Genomic DNA, 18,176 nt, shown 5'->3' on the forward strand with positions numbered 1-18,176 from the left:
CTCACCTGTTTAGTACCCTTTAGAACATAAAGTTCCTCTCATAGCCCTCTAGATTCTCCATGAATCTGAGCCTCATCTCACACTCCTTCCTTTATGCTGCCCCTACTCTGTACTTCCCACAATGACTTGTCCTTGCCAAACCGTTTCCTATTCTGTTGCCTTTGAGCACATTGTTCCCTCTCCTGGAAAGCTTTTTGGCCCCACTCTGCCTGGCTGGCATCTGGGATACCATGCACATCATGCAGTGTTCACTGAGGCTATGTATCAAGGCAGCCCTCTTTCCTGATCACACAATTCAAAATGGGCTGCCGGCTTCTCACTCTCAGAACACCATACTCTGCCCTCATAGCATGTATGGTAATTTGTATTATATATTTATTTGGGTTTTTACTTTTTAACTGTCTGTCTTGAAAATGCTGTAAGCTCCATGAAGGTAAAAATCATATTTGTTATGTTAACCACTGTCTCTCCGAGTTTAATACAGTGCTTGGCATAACAGGTACTCGATAAATTCCTGTTGAATGAATGGATGAATGAATGAAAGCCTACAGGCCAAGGGGAACAGGGTCTTACAGGCTGGGTAAAGATGAATTAAGCAGCAGCATGGCACCAATACTGAGAGAACTTGAAGCATGAAGGCGTGACATGCTGGGTGCTTCTCTGAGAGTCCCATCTGTCAAAGCTCTTAGAACTGTGTGCTGATCATTCTCTAAGTGGGAATAAATATTAACACACCATTATTACCCTGAATGCGAACTCAGCCTGCACAGTACTAGGCCTTATCTCTTGAGATGTTCACCAGACACAAAATGAAGAGAGATGGGTATTCTCTGCCTCAGCCAGGCTGAACCTCTGCCTTTCTCCTTCCTCTTACACTCCCATTCCATACCCTGATATTCTTTGCCCCTTCAAGCTGCTGTGTTCTGCCTCTGCTACTTATTTATCTTTTTGGTGCTCCATTCTCCATGCCCAGAAGACTGCCTTCTCTTTTTTGGCCCCTGCGTTGCAGAGGGGTCTCCGGCATTCTGGCCCTTGCCTTGGGGGTGACTGCTGACTGCTGAATCAACACGGTGCTCGTGTCCTTCCCTCTGGGCCTGCCGACTGCCTTGGCTAGAGAGCCTCCACCTCCTGCCTGCCCCCACCAGGTAGCACTCGCTCTCACCAACAGTAGGTCAGCTTTGTGACCTGACACCCACTCTCTGAGGCTACACTGTAGCTGTCTCTCATGAGGGAGGGAGAGCTGTTCCTCCTGCTCTTGTGGTTTAAGAAAGCAGGCATTACTTCATCACTAAATGCCTAGAGAAACCAAACCCCAGAATAAAAACAGACTCTCTCTATAGTCTCTTTCTACTTCCTTTTTTGTTTGTTTGTATCTACAGTCAATAGAAATTAGAAGCATAACTTAATGGACACCAGAGTTCTGCTGGAAAAAACTGCCTTAGATATATTTATTAATTGTTGTTTAAAATTTCATTGTATTTTATAATGATGCACATGCTATAAAATTCAGTGCGTATGAAAAGGTAAACACGAAATGTTGTCTCTCTCCCCTGCCCACACTGCCCCCACTTCCCCTCTGTAACTTTCTTGCATAACCTTCTGGAGATCTTCTATGTACTTATAAACATGCATATATTTTCACTCTCCTTCCCCTCCCCCAAGTCTTACATTGTTCTGCAGCCTTCTCTTTCCTTTGAACGTGTTCTGCTTCAATAATCCAAAAGCTTTACAACTTTTTATAGCTGCATATAGTATTCCATTTTTTAGGCAAATTTATAATTTGCATTAATAAAATGATGTGTAGTTTCACACATATTCAAGTATATCTGTGAATACATTCCTAGAAGTCAAAAGGTATGTTTATTTTTAATTTGATATATTGTCAAATTGCTGTCTGGAGTAACTTACAAGAGTGCCTATTCCCATACATCTTTGTCAGTGTAGTTTCTAAAATCTTTCATATTTGTCAATCTGTGAGCTGAAAAAATGTATCATTATTGTAACTCTAATTTGCATTTTTCTTATTATAAGTGAACTCAAGTATATTTTCATATGTTTAGAGCATTTATATTTTCTTTTCTATGAACTCTTCATATTCTTGCCCATTTTTTCAAATAGGATAATGGTCTTTTTCTTATTGATTTGTAAGTGATTATATTTTAAGAAAGGTTGTTTATGGTAGGTTTGTCTTGAGGAATTAAAAATTTTTTAATGTAGCTAAATTCATCTTTCTTTTAAGGCATCTGGGTTTTTGTGTGATGCTTAGAAAAGCTTTAATTGGAGGTTACTGCAAAAATTTTCCCATGATTTTTTTCTAATAATTAATTTTTTAACATATAAATCTTTGTTTCATCTGGAATTAATTTTGTTGTAAGCAGTAAGATAATAATCCAAATTAATTTTTCTTCACCGATCATCACCCTGATGCTCCAACACTATTTACTAGTTAATCCATCTTTTCTTCACTGACTTGAAATATCACTTTTAGCATATACTAAACCCCTATATGTCTCTGGGTCTGTTTCTGGGTCTGTCTCTGGTCTGTCTAATCATGATTTAAACTCTTTAACTTCTATCATTATGTCAAAGGGGTTACAACATTATTTTAGGTCAGTGTTAGGGGCGCTGTTGGTATCTAGCAAAGCTAACTGGGCCATATGGAGACTGAATTCTTAATTCTGGCCTAAATCACTCATCATCCAGTCCTTTGCCAACTACAACAAAAGAGGATCTGACACTTTATGAGCAATGGGCCGGGGAAGTCTAGACACCACATCTTGCTCTCAGTTGAGCTCACAACCACCCTATGATGTAGTGTGTTCCTTGAGTTATTTTGGTTGCAAGAAATAGAGACTCTCTTGGGTTGGTTCAAATAATAAGGGGCACATTCTCTTCCTATATAAATAAGGGGGTCATGAATGTCAGCCACCTCATCAGAAGAAGCCCACAACAAGACCTCATAGGAAGGTCTCATGTTTTTTTCTTTGTAAATTGCACATCATTTATATAGTTTAAAAACATAAGCATACACAACTCATCTTACAAGGTTGAATGCATGCATGTTTAATGACTAGAGCGCTGGCCTATGATAAGGGCTGGGGAGGAAAAAGGTGCAGCTATCAGGGTTGAAGAGTTAAAAAAATGAAAATGAAAAGAAATAAATTACAAGTAGCAGGACCTTTCATGGGCTGATGAGAGTGTACTATGCATTGAAGAATAGTGAACAATTTACATCTGAGATTCTTTTAAAAATTAAAAGTCAAAATGTGAAACTCCAGGCAGAACTCACAGTTCACTGGACTCCTTGAGGCAGGTTTCCATTTTGGGGGCAGGTTATACAGGGATTGATTAGAACTCAAAGAGGTAGTGGTGAGCTCTTCTCATAGGAAGAATAGAAAGCACAGGGTAGCCAGGTTTCATGGACACTTAGCTCCTTGTGACTCAAAGTAAGGTCCATGGACCAGAGACATGGCTATTACCTAGGAGCTTGTTAGAAATGCAGAATCTCAGGTCTCACTCCAGACCTGCTTAATCAGAGTCTTCCTTTTAACAAGATCCCCAGGTGATGAGAAAAAATCATTAAAATTTGAGAACCTCTGCTCTAGGACATAGTTTGGGAAGAGGAAGGTTGATTAGGATCCAGTGCAACTCAACCTACTGAGCCATTTCATCGTACCTCCACAGTGGTCATCATAGCTTTGACTGTAGGAGGGAAACAATTCTGAGTGGTGACAAGGTTTAGGACGTAGCCTCAGAGAGAATGACCAGAATACAAAGAGGGTGGAGGTCGCTGGATGTGGGAAGGTCTGGAAGCTATGAGGCTGGGGTGCTAGGTAGTTGTCCATGGGGCTGTTGAAATCTCCCAGGATTCTGCAGGACTTGGAGAAGACAGGAAGACTATGATCCAGGTGCCCAAGAGGGCAGGATGTCAGTAAAATGAGGAAAGACCTGGGGTGACCCAGCTGGAGGCCATGAGTCTTAAAGGAGTGGGACTTTTACTCAAGAATAGAGCCAGCATTGGCACTGGGAATTCCAATCTCACCTGCCAACCCTCAGGAAGAGAAGCCTCTAGAGGAGAGCCAGGGTTCAGGTAAGGTCCAGAGGTAAAGGACACATTCTGCAGGGAAGGTAAGAATGCAGGAGAATTTCTCTGGTACAAAACTGGAGCTCCATAAGGCACACTGTAGATATTGGGATGTGAAAAGAGAGGTAGGAAATTAGATGGAGAAGAGCAAACGTGGAGCAATACATGGAGAAGATGCAGGAGGAGACAAACGACTGGAGGGGAGCCAACATTTTGGGGATGGTATCAGTCAGGATAAAGTGGGTTATACTCCCTAAAACCAACATTACAGGTTGACATTACATCTGCTCCATGTCATCTTCACTTAGGGATCCAGATTGATAGAGGCTGTCTCTGTGCTTCCATGATATAGCCAAAGCTCAGTTTTTGGTGTGCACTTGCTGAAGTTTTCATTGACCAAAGCAAGTCACACGATCACATCTAAATTTAAAGGGACGGGGTTATGCAATCCTACCGTGAACTTAGAGGGAGAACTAGAAATATTTGGTGACTAGAGCTAATGACTACCACAGATAGTGACTATAACTTATGGGGATATGAACCATGGGGTGAATGAAGTTTTAGGTTTAATAAAACTAAGTTATAGAACAGAATTCTGGGATGGAGTCATGTTGGCATGGAAACCAGTTGCCATCCACTGGGGGTGGCTGAGTCCTGATGACACCAGAAGTTTGTGCCTGTTCTGTAGGCATGAGTTAGTTCTCAAGATATTTCCAGAGGCTTAGTAATCAGAAATCTATACAGACATACACAGTTTCTAGGATGGCATGTTAACCCTGCTCTTTGCTCTAAAAAGTTGGTCTTTGTAATTAATGGTTTTGTTTTTAGGCCAAAGAGATACTGGACAAATAACTGTCTCAGCTAAAAAACAAAGAACAGGGATATATTGTTCTGGATGTTTTAGCTGATACTTTAAGCTTGACTCCCTGAACTTACATATCTCTTTGAGACACCCACCAGTGTTGCAAGTGGAGCAGCCAACCACGTATTTTCTCTGATGGCTAAAATCCTACCAAGAGTGATGTCACACTGTCCCCTCTGATAAGGTTTAGAGAAGCAAAGTTTTAATGTTCTTTGATTGCCCAATGAGCAAGTGTCCTGTGGCCATTTTGAGTGCCAGCCTTCTAGTTCTGCAAAAATATAAATATTAAATCACGAATGTTAGCCTCACTGGGTTCTGGGACTATAGATCCATGTATTCTGTTGTGATTTCGCCATCAGTTTATAAATTCTGTGTCTGGATTACTCTGCAGGAGGAAGGTGCTGGACCCCAAAACCTTTGAAGCAGTAATATAGGGGACATTGTTGGCTGCCTACCACATCCTTTCTTTTCCCTAAAAAAACCTGATATTGTTTGGGATCCACCAAATGACTAGGGGAAGGTAACCCTGTCCTCAGCTCCAGGGATGACGCCTGGTTGGTCTAAGCCAGGTGTCTCAGTCTTGGTACTCTTGACATTTTGGACTAGATAATTCTCTGTTGTTGGGGCTTTTGTGTGATTATAGAAAGTTGGGCAGCATCTTTGCTAGTAGCACCTCCAACTCCAATTGAAACAACCCAAAATGTCTTCAGTTATTGTCAAATGTCTCCTGGGAGGCAAAATCACCCCCATCCCCAGCAGAGAACCACTGGTGTAAACCAACCATGATAACCTTACTCCTCTTTCAAGATAACTGGGTTTAGAATGGGTATGTGGCAATTTGACTAATGAGATTAAGGGGAAAGAAGGCTGCTGAGAGTTTCAGGATATGTTTTTTTTCCCTTATAAGAAAGAAACCCAGGGGGAGGCAGGTCCTTTCTCTTTCTCTGGATCTTGTAGTTTGTGGATGAAATCTGGACACGTTGCAGCTATCTTGCTACCAGCATGAAGATGAAGCCAACTCAGGGAGCAAGACAAAGCCAAGACATTCTCAGAGAAGCAGGGCCAGAGCCCTAATGCACCCAGCCTGGAGCCCAGCCCACCACCAGGAAGCTTTTTATTTGAAACAACAAGTATCTTTATTGTTGGAGTCAGGTTCCTTGCACTTGAAATCATCCAAACTGAAGTCATTGGGCGAGAGGGCCCTCACTCATTCCTGCTGGGACAATTGCCTTCTTAATTAAAAGTAATAAATTTCCCATCACTGAAGTGACAGGAGGTTAGGAAGTTTACTTGGCTTTTTGGCAAGTTCATAAGAAAACTGAGCTCCTGTTGTCTAGGGGGCAGGGGTGAGGAAGCTACAAAGATAAGGACCAGATGATGCTGGGCCAGAAACAGATACAGAGAAGTGCAAAGGGATCAAGCTGTGCTTAGGGGGTAGAGGAGTCAGATTTCAATGCCAAGACTGACACAGGCTCAGCTGATTCCCCCCCAAGCACTGAAGCCAAAACACCAGAGTTGCTACTGTCATGGTTTTTTTTTTTTTTTTTAAACCATTGTCTGCACATTGGAATCACCTGGGGAGCTTTAAAAAATATTGATGCCTGGGTTCCTCCTACTCTCCTCACAAGATTCTGATGTAATTGGACCAGTGTGTGGGCTGAGCATCGTTTTTTTTAACTTAAACTTTTCACATTTGGTGGATTCAGGTGTCTAACCCCAAGTCCTTTTCACTTGATTGTGTTGCCTTCACACTAGTAGGTAGTTTTATTAATTTAATTCCTTTTTTTTTTTGGTGAATAAATAATACTTGCACCTGGTGTAAAAGATTACACAATAAAGTCTCTCTCCTATGCCTGTCTACCAATCACCCAGTTCCTCTATCCAGAAGAAAGTTTATGACTATACTACACAGGTATATGTTTATTTTATTTTCAGTTCCTTTTTATACACTAATGATAACTTTGTATGCACACTGTTCTACATCTTGTATTTTTGACTTAACTGTATCTTACTGATCATTCCATATTAATACTTAGCCTCTTTGTTTTTTAATATATGATGACTAAGTAATTCCATTGTATGGATGTGCTTTAATTTACCTAACAAATCCACTAAGAATAGGATTTAGGTTGGTCCTGGCCTTATTATGACAAATTATGCCCCAGTGAATAAACTTACACAACATGTGTAGGTATGCCTGTAAGAAAAATGGGATCTCAGGATCAACGGGCTTGTAATTGATGGACGGTGTCAAACTGACCTCATGGAGCCTGTGTTCTCCTGTCAACAATGTGCTGGAAGAAAGAGTAGTTCTTTCCCTGTGTTAAGATTATTTGATTTCTGCCAAGCTGATGGGTGAAAAATAGTACATCAATATGTTTTAAATTTGCATTTTCGCTATTCTGAGTGATGTTAATCATTTTTTCATACATCAAATAACCATTTGTTCCTTTCCTTTGACCTCTCTGTCTCCTTAACTCAAGGTTTTTTTTTTTTTTAAATAAATCTATTTATTTATTTATTTTTGGCTGCGTTGGGTCTTCGTTGCTGCCCACGGGCTTTCTCTAGTTATGGAGAGCGGGGGCTACTCTTCATTGTGGTGCGCGGGCTTTTCATTGCGGTGACTTCTCTTGTTGTGGAGCACAGTCTCTAGGTGCGCGGGCTTCAGTAGTTGTGGCTCGTGGGCTCTAGAGTGCAGGCTCAGTAGTTGTGGTGCTCAGGCTTAGTTGCTCCGCAGCACGTGGGATATTCCCGGACCAGGGATCGAACCTGTGTCCCCTGCATTGGCAGGCGGATTTTTAACCACTGCGCCACCAAGGAAGTCCAACTCAAGGGTTTTTTAAATTTCTTTTTCTCATTAATTTGAAGAAGCTCTTTGTATGGTACACCATTTTTCCAAAGAGCAGCCCAACGGTGAGAACCACTGTCTTGGAGTCTTTCCTGTCTCCACCCCTCACTTTCAATCTTTTGTTATGTCCTGTTTGGGCTATCTCATACTTTTCTCACTAATTTCACATCTCTGTCCTTCTGTCATAAGCCTAGTAGTGGCCTTCAGCATCTTTCCCCAGGACTTCAGTCTCACTTCCCACCAATCTGTCCTCCACAGTGTTTCCAGCCTAGGTGTTGTGCTTTTAAGTGCTGATGGGATTCTATTACTTCCCTTTTGGCTGAGCCTTCCCTGCCTACCTGCTCAGCTTCCCTCCTGCCAATCCCCACTGAAATCTGCTCTCTAGACCAGAGCACTGCATGCCATTCAGAACAAACCAATCTCTCCTATGTCCCCAAGATGGGGCATTTGCTGTTTCTGACATCTGGAGTTTTCTTTAAACACTGAGTTCTTACCGCATAGAAACTTGATATTATGAGTGATGTGCTTAGGTAACTGGTATTCAGGATCCACCATGTACCAGGCTCTGAACTAATGTCTTTGTATATTCTGTCTCATGATCTCCACCTTGCAGAGGAGGAAACTAGGGCTCAGAAAGGCCTGAGACCACACAGTGTTCCCATGTCAGCCTCAGCATGCCACCATGCTCTTCTCAGGCAAACTGTTTGGGGGATCCATAACCCTGTGGCCATCAGGATGAGGCCATCGGACATGATATCCCTCATGTTTAGGATGGCGCTGCAGGGGGACCTCGTGGCAATATTTCATAGTGGCCTTTTCCTCATTTACTGTGACACTGAATACATCTGTGGACAGGCACCTCGTTACAGAATGTATGTGGAGAGGGTGAATCATCCAGCCAGGTCAATTCATTTATAGTTAGTTCTCCTGGTGTCATTTAGCCTGCTGACTATTTTCTCCTTCCCATTGAATACAGATACCCTATTTTTAAAGTTCATTTGTTCGTTTGTTTTGTTTTTTAGATATAAGTGAAATCATATGGTAGAGGTCTGACTTATTTCACTTAGCATAATACCTCCTATGTCCATCCATGTTGTCGCAAATGTAAGATTTCATTCTTTTTAATGGCTGAGTAATATTCCATTGTATGTATATACATCTTCTTTATCCATTCATCTATGGATGGGCATTTAGGTTGCTTCCATATCTTGGCTATTGTAAATAATGCTGCAATGAACATAGGGATGCACATATCTTTTCAAATTAATGTTTTTGTTTTCTTTGGAAAAATAACCAGATGTAGAATCAGTGGATCATATTATAGTTCTATTTTTAATTTTTTGAGGAACCTCCACACTGTTTTTCATAGTGGCTGCACCAGTTAACATTCCCATCAACAGTGCATGAGGGTTCACTTTTCTCCACACCCTCACCAATATTTATTTGTTGTCTTTTTGACGATAGCCATTCTGGCGGTGTGAGGTGATATCTCGTTGTGGTTTTGATTTGCATTTCCCTGATGATCAGTGATGTTGATCATCTTTTCATGTGTCGGCCTACTGTATGTCTTCTTTAGAAAAATGTCTATTTAGGTCCTCTGCCCATTTTTAAATTGGATTGTTTGTTGAGTTGTATGTGTTTTTGTATATTTTGGATATTAACGTCTTATCAAATATATTGCTTGCAAATATCTTCTCCCATTTAGTAGATGGCCTTTTCATTCTGTTGATAGTTTCCCTCACTGTGCAAAAGCTTTTTAGTTTGATATAGTGTCATTTGTTTATTTTTGCTTTTGTTTCCCTTGCCTGAGGACACATAGCCAAAAAAATATTGCTAAGACTGATGTCAAAGAGAGTACTGCCTATGTTTTCTTCTAGGAGTTTTATGGTCTTACACTTAAGTCTTGAATCCAGTTTGAGTTTTTGTATGTGGTGTGAGAAAGTGGTCCAGTCTGATTCTTCTGCATGTAGCTGTCCAGTTTTCCTAACATCATTTATTGAAGAGGCTGTCTTTTCTCCACTTTATATGCTTGCTTCCTTTGTCATAGATTAATTGACCATATAAGCGTGGGTTTATTTCTGGACTTTCTATTATGTTCCATTGATCTATGTGTATATTTTTGTGCCAGTACATACTGTTTTGATGACTGTAGCTTTGTGGTATACTTTGAAATCAGGGCATGTGATACCTTCAGTTTTTTCCTTCTTTCTCAGGATCATTTTGGCTATTTGTGTTTCCCTACAAATTTTAGAATTTTTCATTCTGTGAAAAATGCCATTGGTATTTGATAGGGATTACATTGAATCTGTGGATTGTCTTAAACTTTGCAGTGCAGCACATTCAGTGACTGTTGGGTGTGGTGGATGTGTTGTCAAGCTTTGGGCCTTCCCAGCCCCTTTGAATACCCTTCTTAATTTAGGACTTCTCCAAGTTGTGACTCCTGACCCCATGGGCCTGTTTCCCCAGCTTTCCTTGCAGCTAGAGCATGGGCATGTGGCCCAGGCTCTGGCAACCAACTGTAAGATGTCAGTTCAGAAGCAAATACCATAAAGAAAGGGGTGCCGTGCAGAATTTCTTCTAGCAAGGATGATGAGAGACAGACATGTAACTGTCAAAGGTGTCTACGGCGTGTCCTGGCTGTAAAATCCTGTGCCCAGAATCAGGAGTTGGGCAGAGATGTCTGAGCCCAGTGGCCACAACGATAGCATTTTTACCAGTGGAGTTTGATGGTATAACTTGCGCATAATGTTTGGATGGCTAGCCTCTGAGTCCGAGTCTCTGGCCCTGCTGAAGATCCTGAAAGGGACTACAGATTCTTCAGTGAACTCCTTTTCTGCTTAAACTAGCTTGAATGGGTTCAGTTTGCAACTGTGACAGATAAAATTAGATTGCCGTGTACACTGTGGCTTCTATTTTTCAATTTTAACTGATTTTAAATGCCTGTTTTTCCCAGTCCCTCAAATTCATACATTGAACTGTGAAACACAAGAGATTATGCAGATTATTAGGGCCCAGCATTAAAGACAATGCAATAAAAGTAGTCCTAATATTTATATTCAGGGCAGGCCCACGCTCAGTCTTAAAATTCTCTATGAAATCCCATTACTTATAACATGTTGCAAACTTGATAAATCCTAATTAGAAAAAGGAACATTTGGCAAGTAGAGGTCTCTTGGCAAAGAGGCAGGGCAGCTCCCTGAAGCCTAATGGTCAGGCTCAGGTCAGTCCTATGTGAGGCAAGAGCCAGCCTTGTGTAAAAACAGACTGTCCTGAACATAGCAAGGGTTTGTTTAATAAATATTTGCTGATTGATTTCTCTCTTGGGGTTGTGGAATGTAAATTACATGGATGTGTCATTACTCTTCAACATTTGTGTGTGTCTCTCTGTGTGTGTGTACGTGTCTGTGAGAGAGAGAGAGGGAGAGAGATATCTGAGGATCAATAAATAATAAATTCCAGGCGTGGAGTCTGGAGCCAGAAAAGTCAAAGATGTAAGTCTCAGCCTTGAGTGAGTAATACCTTTTAGTTTCCCATGTATAAGTTGGGGCTTATAACAATACCTACTCCAGCCACCTCCCAGGATTGGGAGCTTCGTAAGAGATAATATGTACTTAAAGTACCTTGTAATTATTATCTGGTCCATGAAATGGGACCAAAGAGGGGAGTGGGGAAAAGGCTCTAAAATTAGTGTGTGGAGAAGGGATCATAGCTAACATGACCCACTGGGTTTGGTCCCACCTGCCTGGGGTCAACAGGTTTTGTAGCACTGGACTATTGGGTTTCCAAGTATTTCTAAGCAGCAGGTATCCTCCTCTTCCTCCCCAACTCCTAGCCAAAGCCATCAGTTCCACCTCAGACTGTGAAACATCTAAACCTATAGCTTGACTCCCCTACCCACCCTTACCTTCGTTCAGGCCCTGGTCCTATCTTTCAGCTTCAGCCTCTTTCTGCCTCTGGTCTCTGACCTCCTTCCCCTGTATCCACATGGAGGGCAATTATTGCCCTAAAAAAGCAAATCAGATCACGTCACTTCTCTAAGAATCTCTGTTGGATAGCTAAACCTATATATCTATGGTGTTTCTATATCTAAAGAGGGAAGCCCAGTTTTGAGACTGTTGCAATCAGGTGAGAGATGTTGGGTGTATGAATTGTTATACAAAATGTGAAAAATGGTTATCTCTAAGATTTTTTCTATTCATTTATCCAACAAATATTTATTGCATGCCTACCATGTGACAGGCACCATTTTAGGCCCTGTGGATATGAGGAAACAGCACAGGTACAGATCCTGCCCTAAAGAATATACGGAAAATCAATAGGAAATCAGAGTTATGTGATAGTGACTTGGGGAACTCCTTGAGATAAACTGGTCAGGGGAAAGTCCTCTGAGGAGGTGATATTTTGGTTGAACCTCAGTAAGGAGGAAGAGACAGCTGGACACAGATCTGGAGAAGAATATTTCAGAAAGAAGAAAAAGGAAGAGTTAAGGCCCTTGGATGGGAGTTTGACATTTTCGAGGAAAACATACTAGTGTGAGTGCCAAGCAGTGTACTGGGGAAAGTAGTGTAGAGTGGGGTGGACAGGGAGGCAGAGGCCATATCATATAAAGACTTAGAGGCCATTGTCAGGAGTTTGAATTTTATTCTAAGTTTGGAAGACATTAAACTTGAGCCCAGGAGAGACACAGAATGGTTTATATTTTACAGGTCACTTTGGCCCCTGAGTAAAGAACTGACTATAGGGGTCAGGGTAGAGGTAGGCATGAATGGAAGCAGGGGGCAAGGTAGGACAACGCGGTATTGGCTCTGGTTGAGTTGTTGGTGGCTTGGCTAGGAGGTGTCTGAGGACACGGAGAGAAGAGGTCAATTAATAGGATCTATTTTAGGGGTCAAACTGACTGCTGATGGATTAACTGGATATGAAGGTGAGTGGTGGGAAGGAATCAAGGATGATTTAGGGTGGATGGTGATCCAATTTGCTGAGACAACCAGGAAAGGAATAGATTTGGGAAGAAAAGTTGAGTTCAGCTTTGGACATGTTAAGTGTGAGATGCTAGTCACTTCAGTGGGAGATGACAAATGGTAGTTGGAGGAATAAGTCTGGAACTCCGGGAGAGGTCCTCACTGTAGATTTACATTTGTGAGTCATCAGCGTGTAAATGATATAACTGTCATGGGGCTGGCAGGGAACACCAGGGAGAGAGTGTAACTAGATCAGAGAAGAGGGTGAAGGACAGCCCTGGAATATGCCAGCATTTACCAGTAGCGAAAATGGGGGCTGAGGAACCTGGAGAGTGAGGTTAGAGGGAAACCAGGAGGGTAGAGCTTCCCTGGCTCAGCAGAGGATGGTGTGTCCAGATGAGGGATTTGGTCAACTGTGCACAACATCCCTGAGAGGTGGAGTAAGACAAGGGTATAAAAGAGATAGGAATACATAACCAACAAGGACCTAGTACTGTGTGGCACAGGGGACTATACTTAATATTTTGTAATAACCTATAAGGGAAAAGAATCTGAAAAAGAATATACATACACACACACACACACACACACAAAACTGAATCACTGTGCTATACACCTGAAACTAACATGACATTGTAAATCAACTATACATCAAATAAAAAATTAAGTTAAATTAAAAAAAAAAAAGAGATAGGAACAGAGGATTTGGCACTTTGTAGGTCATTATGGTGACTATGACCAAAGCAGTTTTGGACCCAAGCCTGATTGGAGTAAGGGAGAGAGGGGCGAGAATGTGTAGTTGGCAAGGGTACATAGCTTTCAAGAAGCTTTGCTGAGAGGCTAGATCATGGATGTTTATGTTTTTTCTGTTTGTATATTCTTATTTTCCAACAATGAACATTTAATATTGTGTTTTATTATTATTATTATACATTTTAGATAGCACCCCACTGTTTATGAGAGAAGGAGAAACTCCTCAGGAGAACACTGCAAACCCTCACCTTCCCTCCCCTGCGACCTTTCCAACCCCAGGCTTGCTATTCTCCACAATCACCAGTCTCCCATAGGCTGCACTCACTCTTGCTGGCTTCCACCATGTATAAAATTCTGGTGCCAGCATATGATCCAGCAATCCCACTCCTGGGCATATACCCTGACAAAACTATAATTTGAAAAGATACATGCACCCTGATGTTCATTGCAGCACTATTTACAATAGCCAAGACATGGAAAAAACCTAAATATCCATCTATAGATGAATGGATAAAGAAGATATGGTATGTATATACAATGGAATATTACTCAGCCATAAAAATGAATGAAATAATGTCATTTGCAGCAACATGGGTAGACCTAGAGATTCTCGTGCTAAGTGAAGTAAGTCAGAAAGAGAAAGACAAATACCATATGATATCACTTATGTATGTAAGCTAAAATACGATACAAATGAACATATCTATGAAGCAGAAACAGACTCACAGATACAGAGAACAGACTTGTGGTTGCAGGTGGGGGGGGGAGGCAGGAAGGATTGGGAGTCTGGGGTTAGCAGATGCAAACTATTATATATAGGATGGATAAACAACAAGGTCCTACTGTATAGCACAGGGAACTAGATTCAATACCCTGTGATAAACCATAATGGAAAAGAATATGAAAAAGAATATATAACTGCATCACTTTGCTGTGCAGCAGAAATGAACACAACATTGTAAATCAACTATACTTCAATGAAATTAGAAAAAAAAAAGGAAAAACAAAAAAAGTTTGGTGCCAGGCATTAGCTGTGGCTGGGGCTCCTCAGCATCCATAAGCCAACCCACCCCACACATGTCCAGGATCATTTGGTTACACACTTATCACCCACCCAGTTTCACCCACGCATCAGTCCCACAGCTGCAGACAAAGTTCTTTTCCTGCTTTCTACTTCCCGGCTCTTAGAGTGGCAGGATGGGATAACAGGGAAAAGAATTGGGCCTCAAAGACAGACGGACGTGGGTTTCTTCCCTTACCTGCCACTCATTAACTGTGTGACCTTGGGCAAGTCTCTTAAGGGCTCTGTTTCCTCATCTGTAAAACGAGGTTAGTAAATCTCACATCCATTCAGTTTTGTGGTGCCTGGCATAAAGTAAGCAGCAGTTGCGGCGGCTCACTTTGCATCAGCATTGCGTGGACGCCTGGAGCCACAACAGGTGAGAACTAAGATGCTTCAGAAATGTGACCTAGTAGCGGGGGCCCCTCACATGACCCTGAGATGCCAGACAGTGTTCCTCTCCCCGCCCAGGGCGTGTGCAAGTCCGGTGACCCGTCTTTCCAGTCACCCCACACTCCGGGTCTGTGATTATTCCCCCCCCCCCCCCCCCCACCCCGCCATAGCTGGGCCTGACGCGGCGGTGGCTCATGCGCCTTTCCGCCCCAGCCTGTTGCCACGGACCACACGTCTCATCCATGCTGCCTGGCCCCTCCCCCAGCCCCGGGTGCGCCCCTCCAGCTTGCCGGCTCGGGTGTCTGAGCGGCCGCGCCCGCGGGCCGTCCGCTCTGACTGGCTGCACCGCGGCGGCGGGCGGCCCGTGGGCGCACACACCCTCCCCGCGCAGCCAATGGGCGTGCGCGCGTCACTGACCCGGCGGCCCGCGAGCCGGCAACCCCTCAATAAGCCACATTGTTGCACGAAACTCCAGCGCAGGAGTCCCGGGCCGCCGCTAGCACCAGCGTGTCACCGAGTCGAGAAGATCCGCGGGCGAGAGCAGCGCGCGTGTGAGCCGGAGAGGTCCTGTCGCCCTAGTGGAGCCAAGCTGCTATTCTTCTCAAGTTGAGCCTTAGTGATTCTGTGGCTGAAGTTAGTACCTTGACAGTGGGGCATCCCAGCACGTCGCTGGGAGTGATTCTTGGTCCTTCAGCAGTTGTGACTATCAAAACCTGTTTTTAGAGACCCGAAACCCTCCAGCTGGGCGCGCCATCGTGTGCCTTCTTTGTGTACCTCCCGGACTCACCGCTCCCGACCGGGCCTCCAAGCCCGGGTACAAAGCGGTCAGACCGCGCCGCCTTCCTTCCCCGCACGCGCTCCAGCCTCGGTTTCCCAGCTCGGCGTCGTCGGGCCGCGGCAGGATGATCGCCTCGCATCTGCTCGCCTACTTCTTTACGGAGCTCAACCATGACCAAGTGCAGAAGGTAAGTAAGCGCGGGCGGGGGCGGCTGGCTCGCCTGACAACGTTGCTTTGTCCCCGGCCCTCTCTCCGGGGTCCCGGCCGGCTGGGACTCTCCTCTTAGACCCTGCGGGGACCCGCTTCCTCCCCATTCCGGGCCGCGGACGCGGAAAATATCAGCGCGGCGGGGAAAGTCCTGGGCTGGAGGAGCCACGTCCGCTAGGCACTGGCAGACGTGTGCGCGCGTGCGAGGCTCCGGGGCTCGCGCACCGCTTGGCTCTCCCTCTCTGCGGCCCTGCACGCGCTCGCGCTTTTTTTTTTTTTTTGGAGGGGCGGGCCACCCGGCACGTAGTCTTTGACTGCTGGGCCCACGTGGGAGGATCCCCCCTTTCGCTGCCTGAGTTCCGGCCAGAGCACGTGGGGAGAATCGTGGCGGGGGGGGGTGTTGGGGGAAGGCTCCGCTGCCGCACGGGGTTGCCTGGGTTCCTCCCGCGCTAAAGGACCACATTTTGGGGACCTACGATTACCCCTAGCGTTCCTCACGGCCTTGAGGAGGTGGGCTTGGGGAGAAGACCACGCGGGAAGAAGCTGGGAAAGGGTCAGAGAAACTCCGCCCGCCGCACCCCTTCCCCGGAACTGAGGCGCCCGGAACTGTGGCTCCGCGAGGGGCGTACGCCGCCCCCCCCCCACGCCCATTCCCAGCGCCTGCCTCGGGGCCGCCCCGCCTTGAGTACCCCATCCTCGGGCCCGCCTCCAAATGGGGGGCGGACTTTGGATGTTACTTCTGGTGTACCTAAAAGTTTCTCCGAGAGGACCAACACCCCCTTTTCCCCTCTTTGCCGTCTTCCTGGAGATTTTTGTCCTTCTGAAAACGAGCTTTTCCCTGTCGTAAGCCCCGACCTGTCTGCCCACTTATGTCTCAGCAGCACCCCGCCTAAGTCCGAGCTCTTGCTCGGGCCAGGTCTTTTACGGAAGACAAAGCCTCTGGCCCCGCCGGGGAGCCTCGCTCTCTGTGCCTCTGGGTATGGAGAGGGGGTGGGGCTAGGCTGGGCCCCAGGCGCTCTCTGGGGAGAATTGAGTTTCTGAAACGCTCGGGATTTCGGGATTGGCTCCTGGCCCTGGGCCTCAGCTAGGACTTGGGACGAGAGGGTGGGCTGGGGCGGGGGTGGAGGGTGTCCAGATCTGTGAGTCAGTGACAGAGCATTGCTCAATTACATACTTGAAATTTCTGTATCTCAATGGGAACACATTTTTTGGGCAAATGTTTTGACATTATCTTTCTGTGGGGCGACCTGCTCATACTCCCATTCTGGGGATCCTGAGAGCAAAGGAGAGGAAGGTGGGTTGCCATCACAGTGTTTTCAAAGCCGTGGCAGATGAACCCCCAAATACCATGACATTACTTAGCCTCAGACTGGAGTAGGGAGCAGAGGGCCGCTGGTTTAGTTGAGTTTTAGTCTGCTTGTAAGTGGCTGTTACTTTCTAACTCAATCCTGGGATGAGGCTCTGCTCTGCACTTTAATTCAGTTTATTTAAGAACGTGTCTGTGATCCGGCAGGACCTTGGCAACTTCGTTGGGCTTCTTTGCCCAAGAAGTGAGTTAACCCTTGTGACTGTCATCTCTTGGCAAGTCCTAGAATACAAAGCTGGAGGACCATTAATTCAGGAGAGATCTTCTCAGTTGGGTGAATATTGCCCCAGGACATTTAAATTTACTCACCCCCTGTCCAGAGGAAGGAACCTAGGACCACAAATTTACCCTCCCCCAAACCAGAGGATGGAGGCTAGGACTGGAACCTTCCTGGCCTGGAATGGGGAGGGGTCATAGCTTTAGTTCCAAACTGGAAAGAGAATTAACCAGGGTATGTAGAAATGAGTTCTAATCTCTGTTTTGTGGTTTATTAACCACAGGACTCTGAGCAAGTCACTTTGCTTCTTTGGACCGCCAATTTCTTTTTGTAAAACAGGGATGACAACAGCAACCTTCTTCACTTTAGGGAGTTGTGATGATTAAGCACAGCAATGTGAAAAGGTCTTTCTTGTAGTCTTCTCTACACTTGCAGCCTGTCAAGTGTCTCAGGGACACTTGGGTGTATTTCCTCCAAATTACCAATGGGGGCAGAATTGAGTCAGGCCTTAACTCAGCAGGTGTGGAAGCTGGGACTTAGCCTCCCAGCTTAGGTGAGCAAAGCTGCCTGTTTCCAGCACCAGTTAGGAAATAGGGAGAGAATCAGAGAGAATATTTTGGAAGCATCTTTTAAAGTTGCTACTAGAA

The 18,176-nt window shown here is 44.6% G+C and overlaps 1 protein-coding gene across 2 annotated transcripts in view; it reads left to right on the forward strand.

The window, feature by feature from the left end:
- The first annotated feature begins 15,405 nt into the window (after nucleotides 1-15,405).
- HK2 (hexokinase 2) overlaps nucleotides 15,406-18,176 on the forward strand; it is a 61,105-nt gene continuing 58,334 nt past the window's right edge. For both annotated transcript variants that reach the window (XM_068563937.1, XM_068563939.1), the window contains exon 1: nucleotides 15,406-15,926. In XM_068563937.1, coding sequence (XP_068420038.1) covers nucleotides 15,864-15,926 — 63 coding nt within the window. In that variant the 5' untranslated portion in view covers nucleotides 15,406-15,863. The remainder of the gene's footprint in view (nucleotides 15,927-18,176) is intronic.

The sequence above is a fragment of the Eschrichtius robustus genome, chromosome 15, assembly GCF_028021215.1.
Source record: "Eschrichtius robustus isolate mEscRob2 chromosome 15, mEscRob2.pri, whole genome shotgun sequence".
Lineage (NCBI taxonomy): Eukaryota > Metazoa > Chordata > Mammalia > Artiodactyla > Eschrichtiidae > Eschrichtius > Eschrichtius robustus.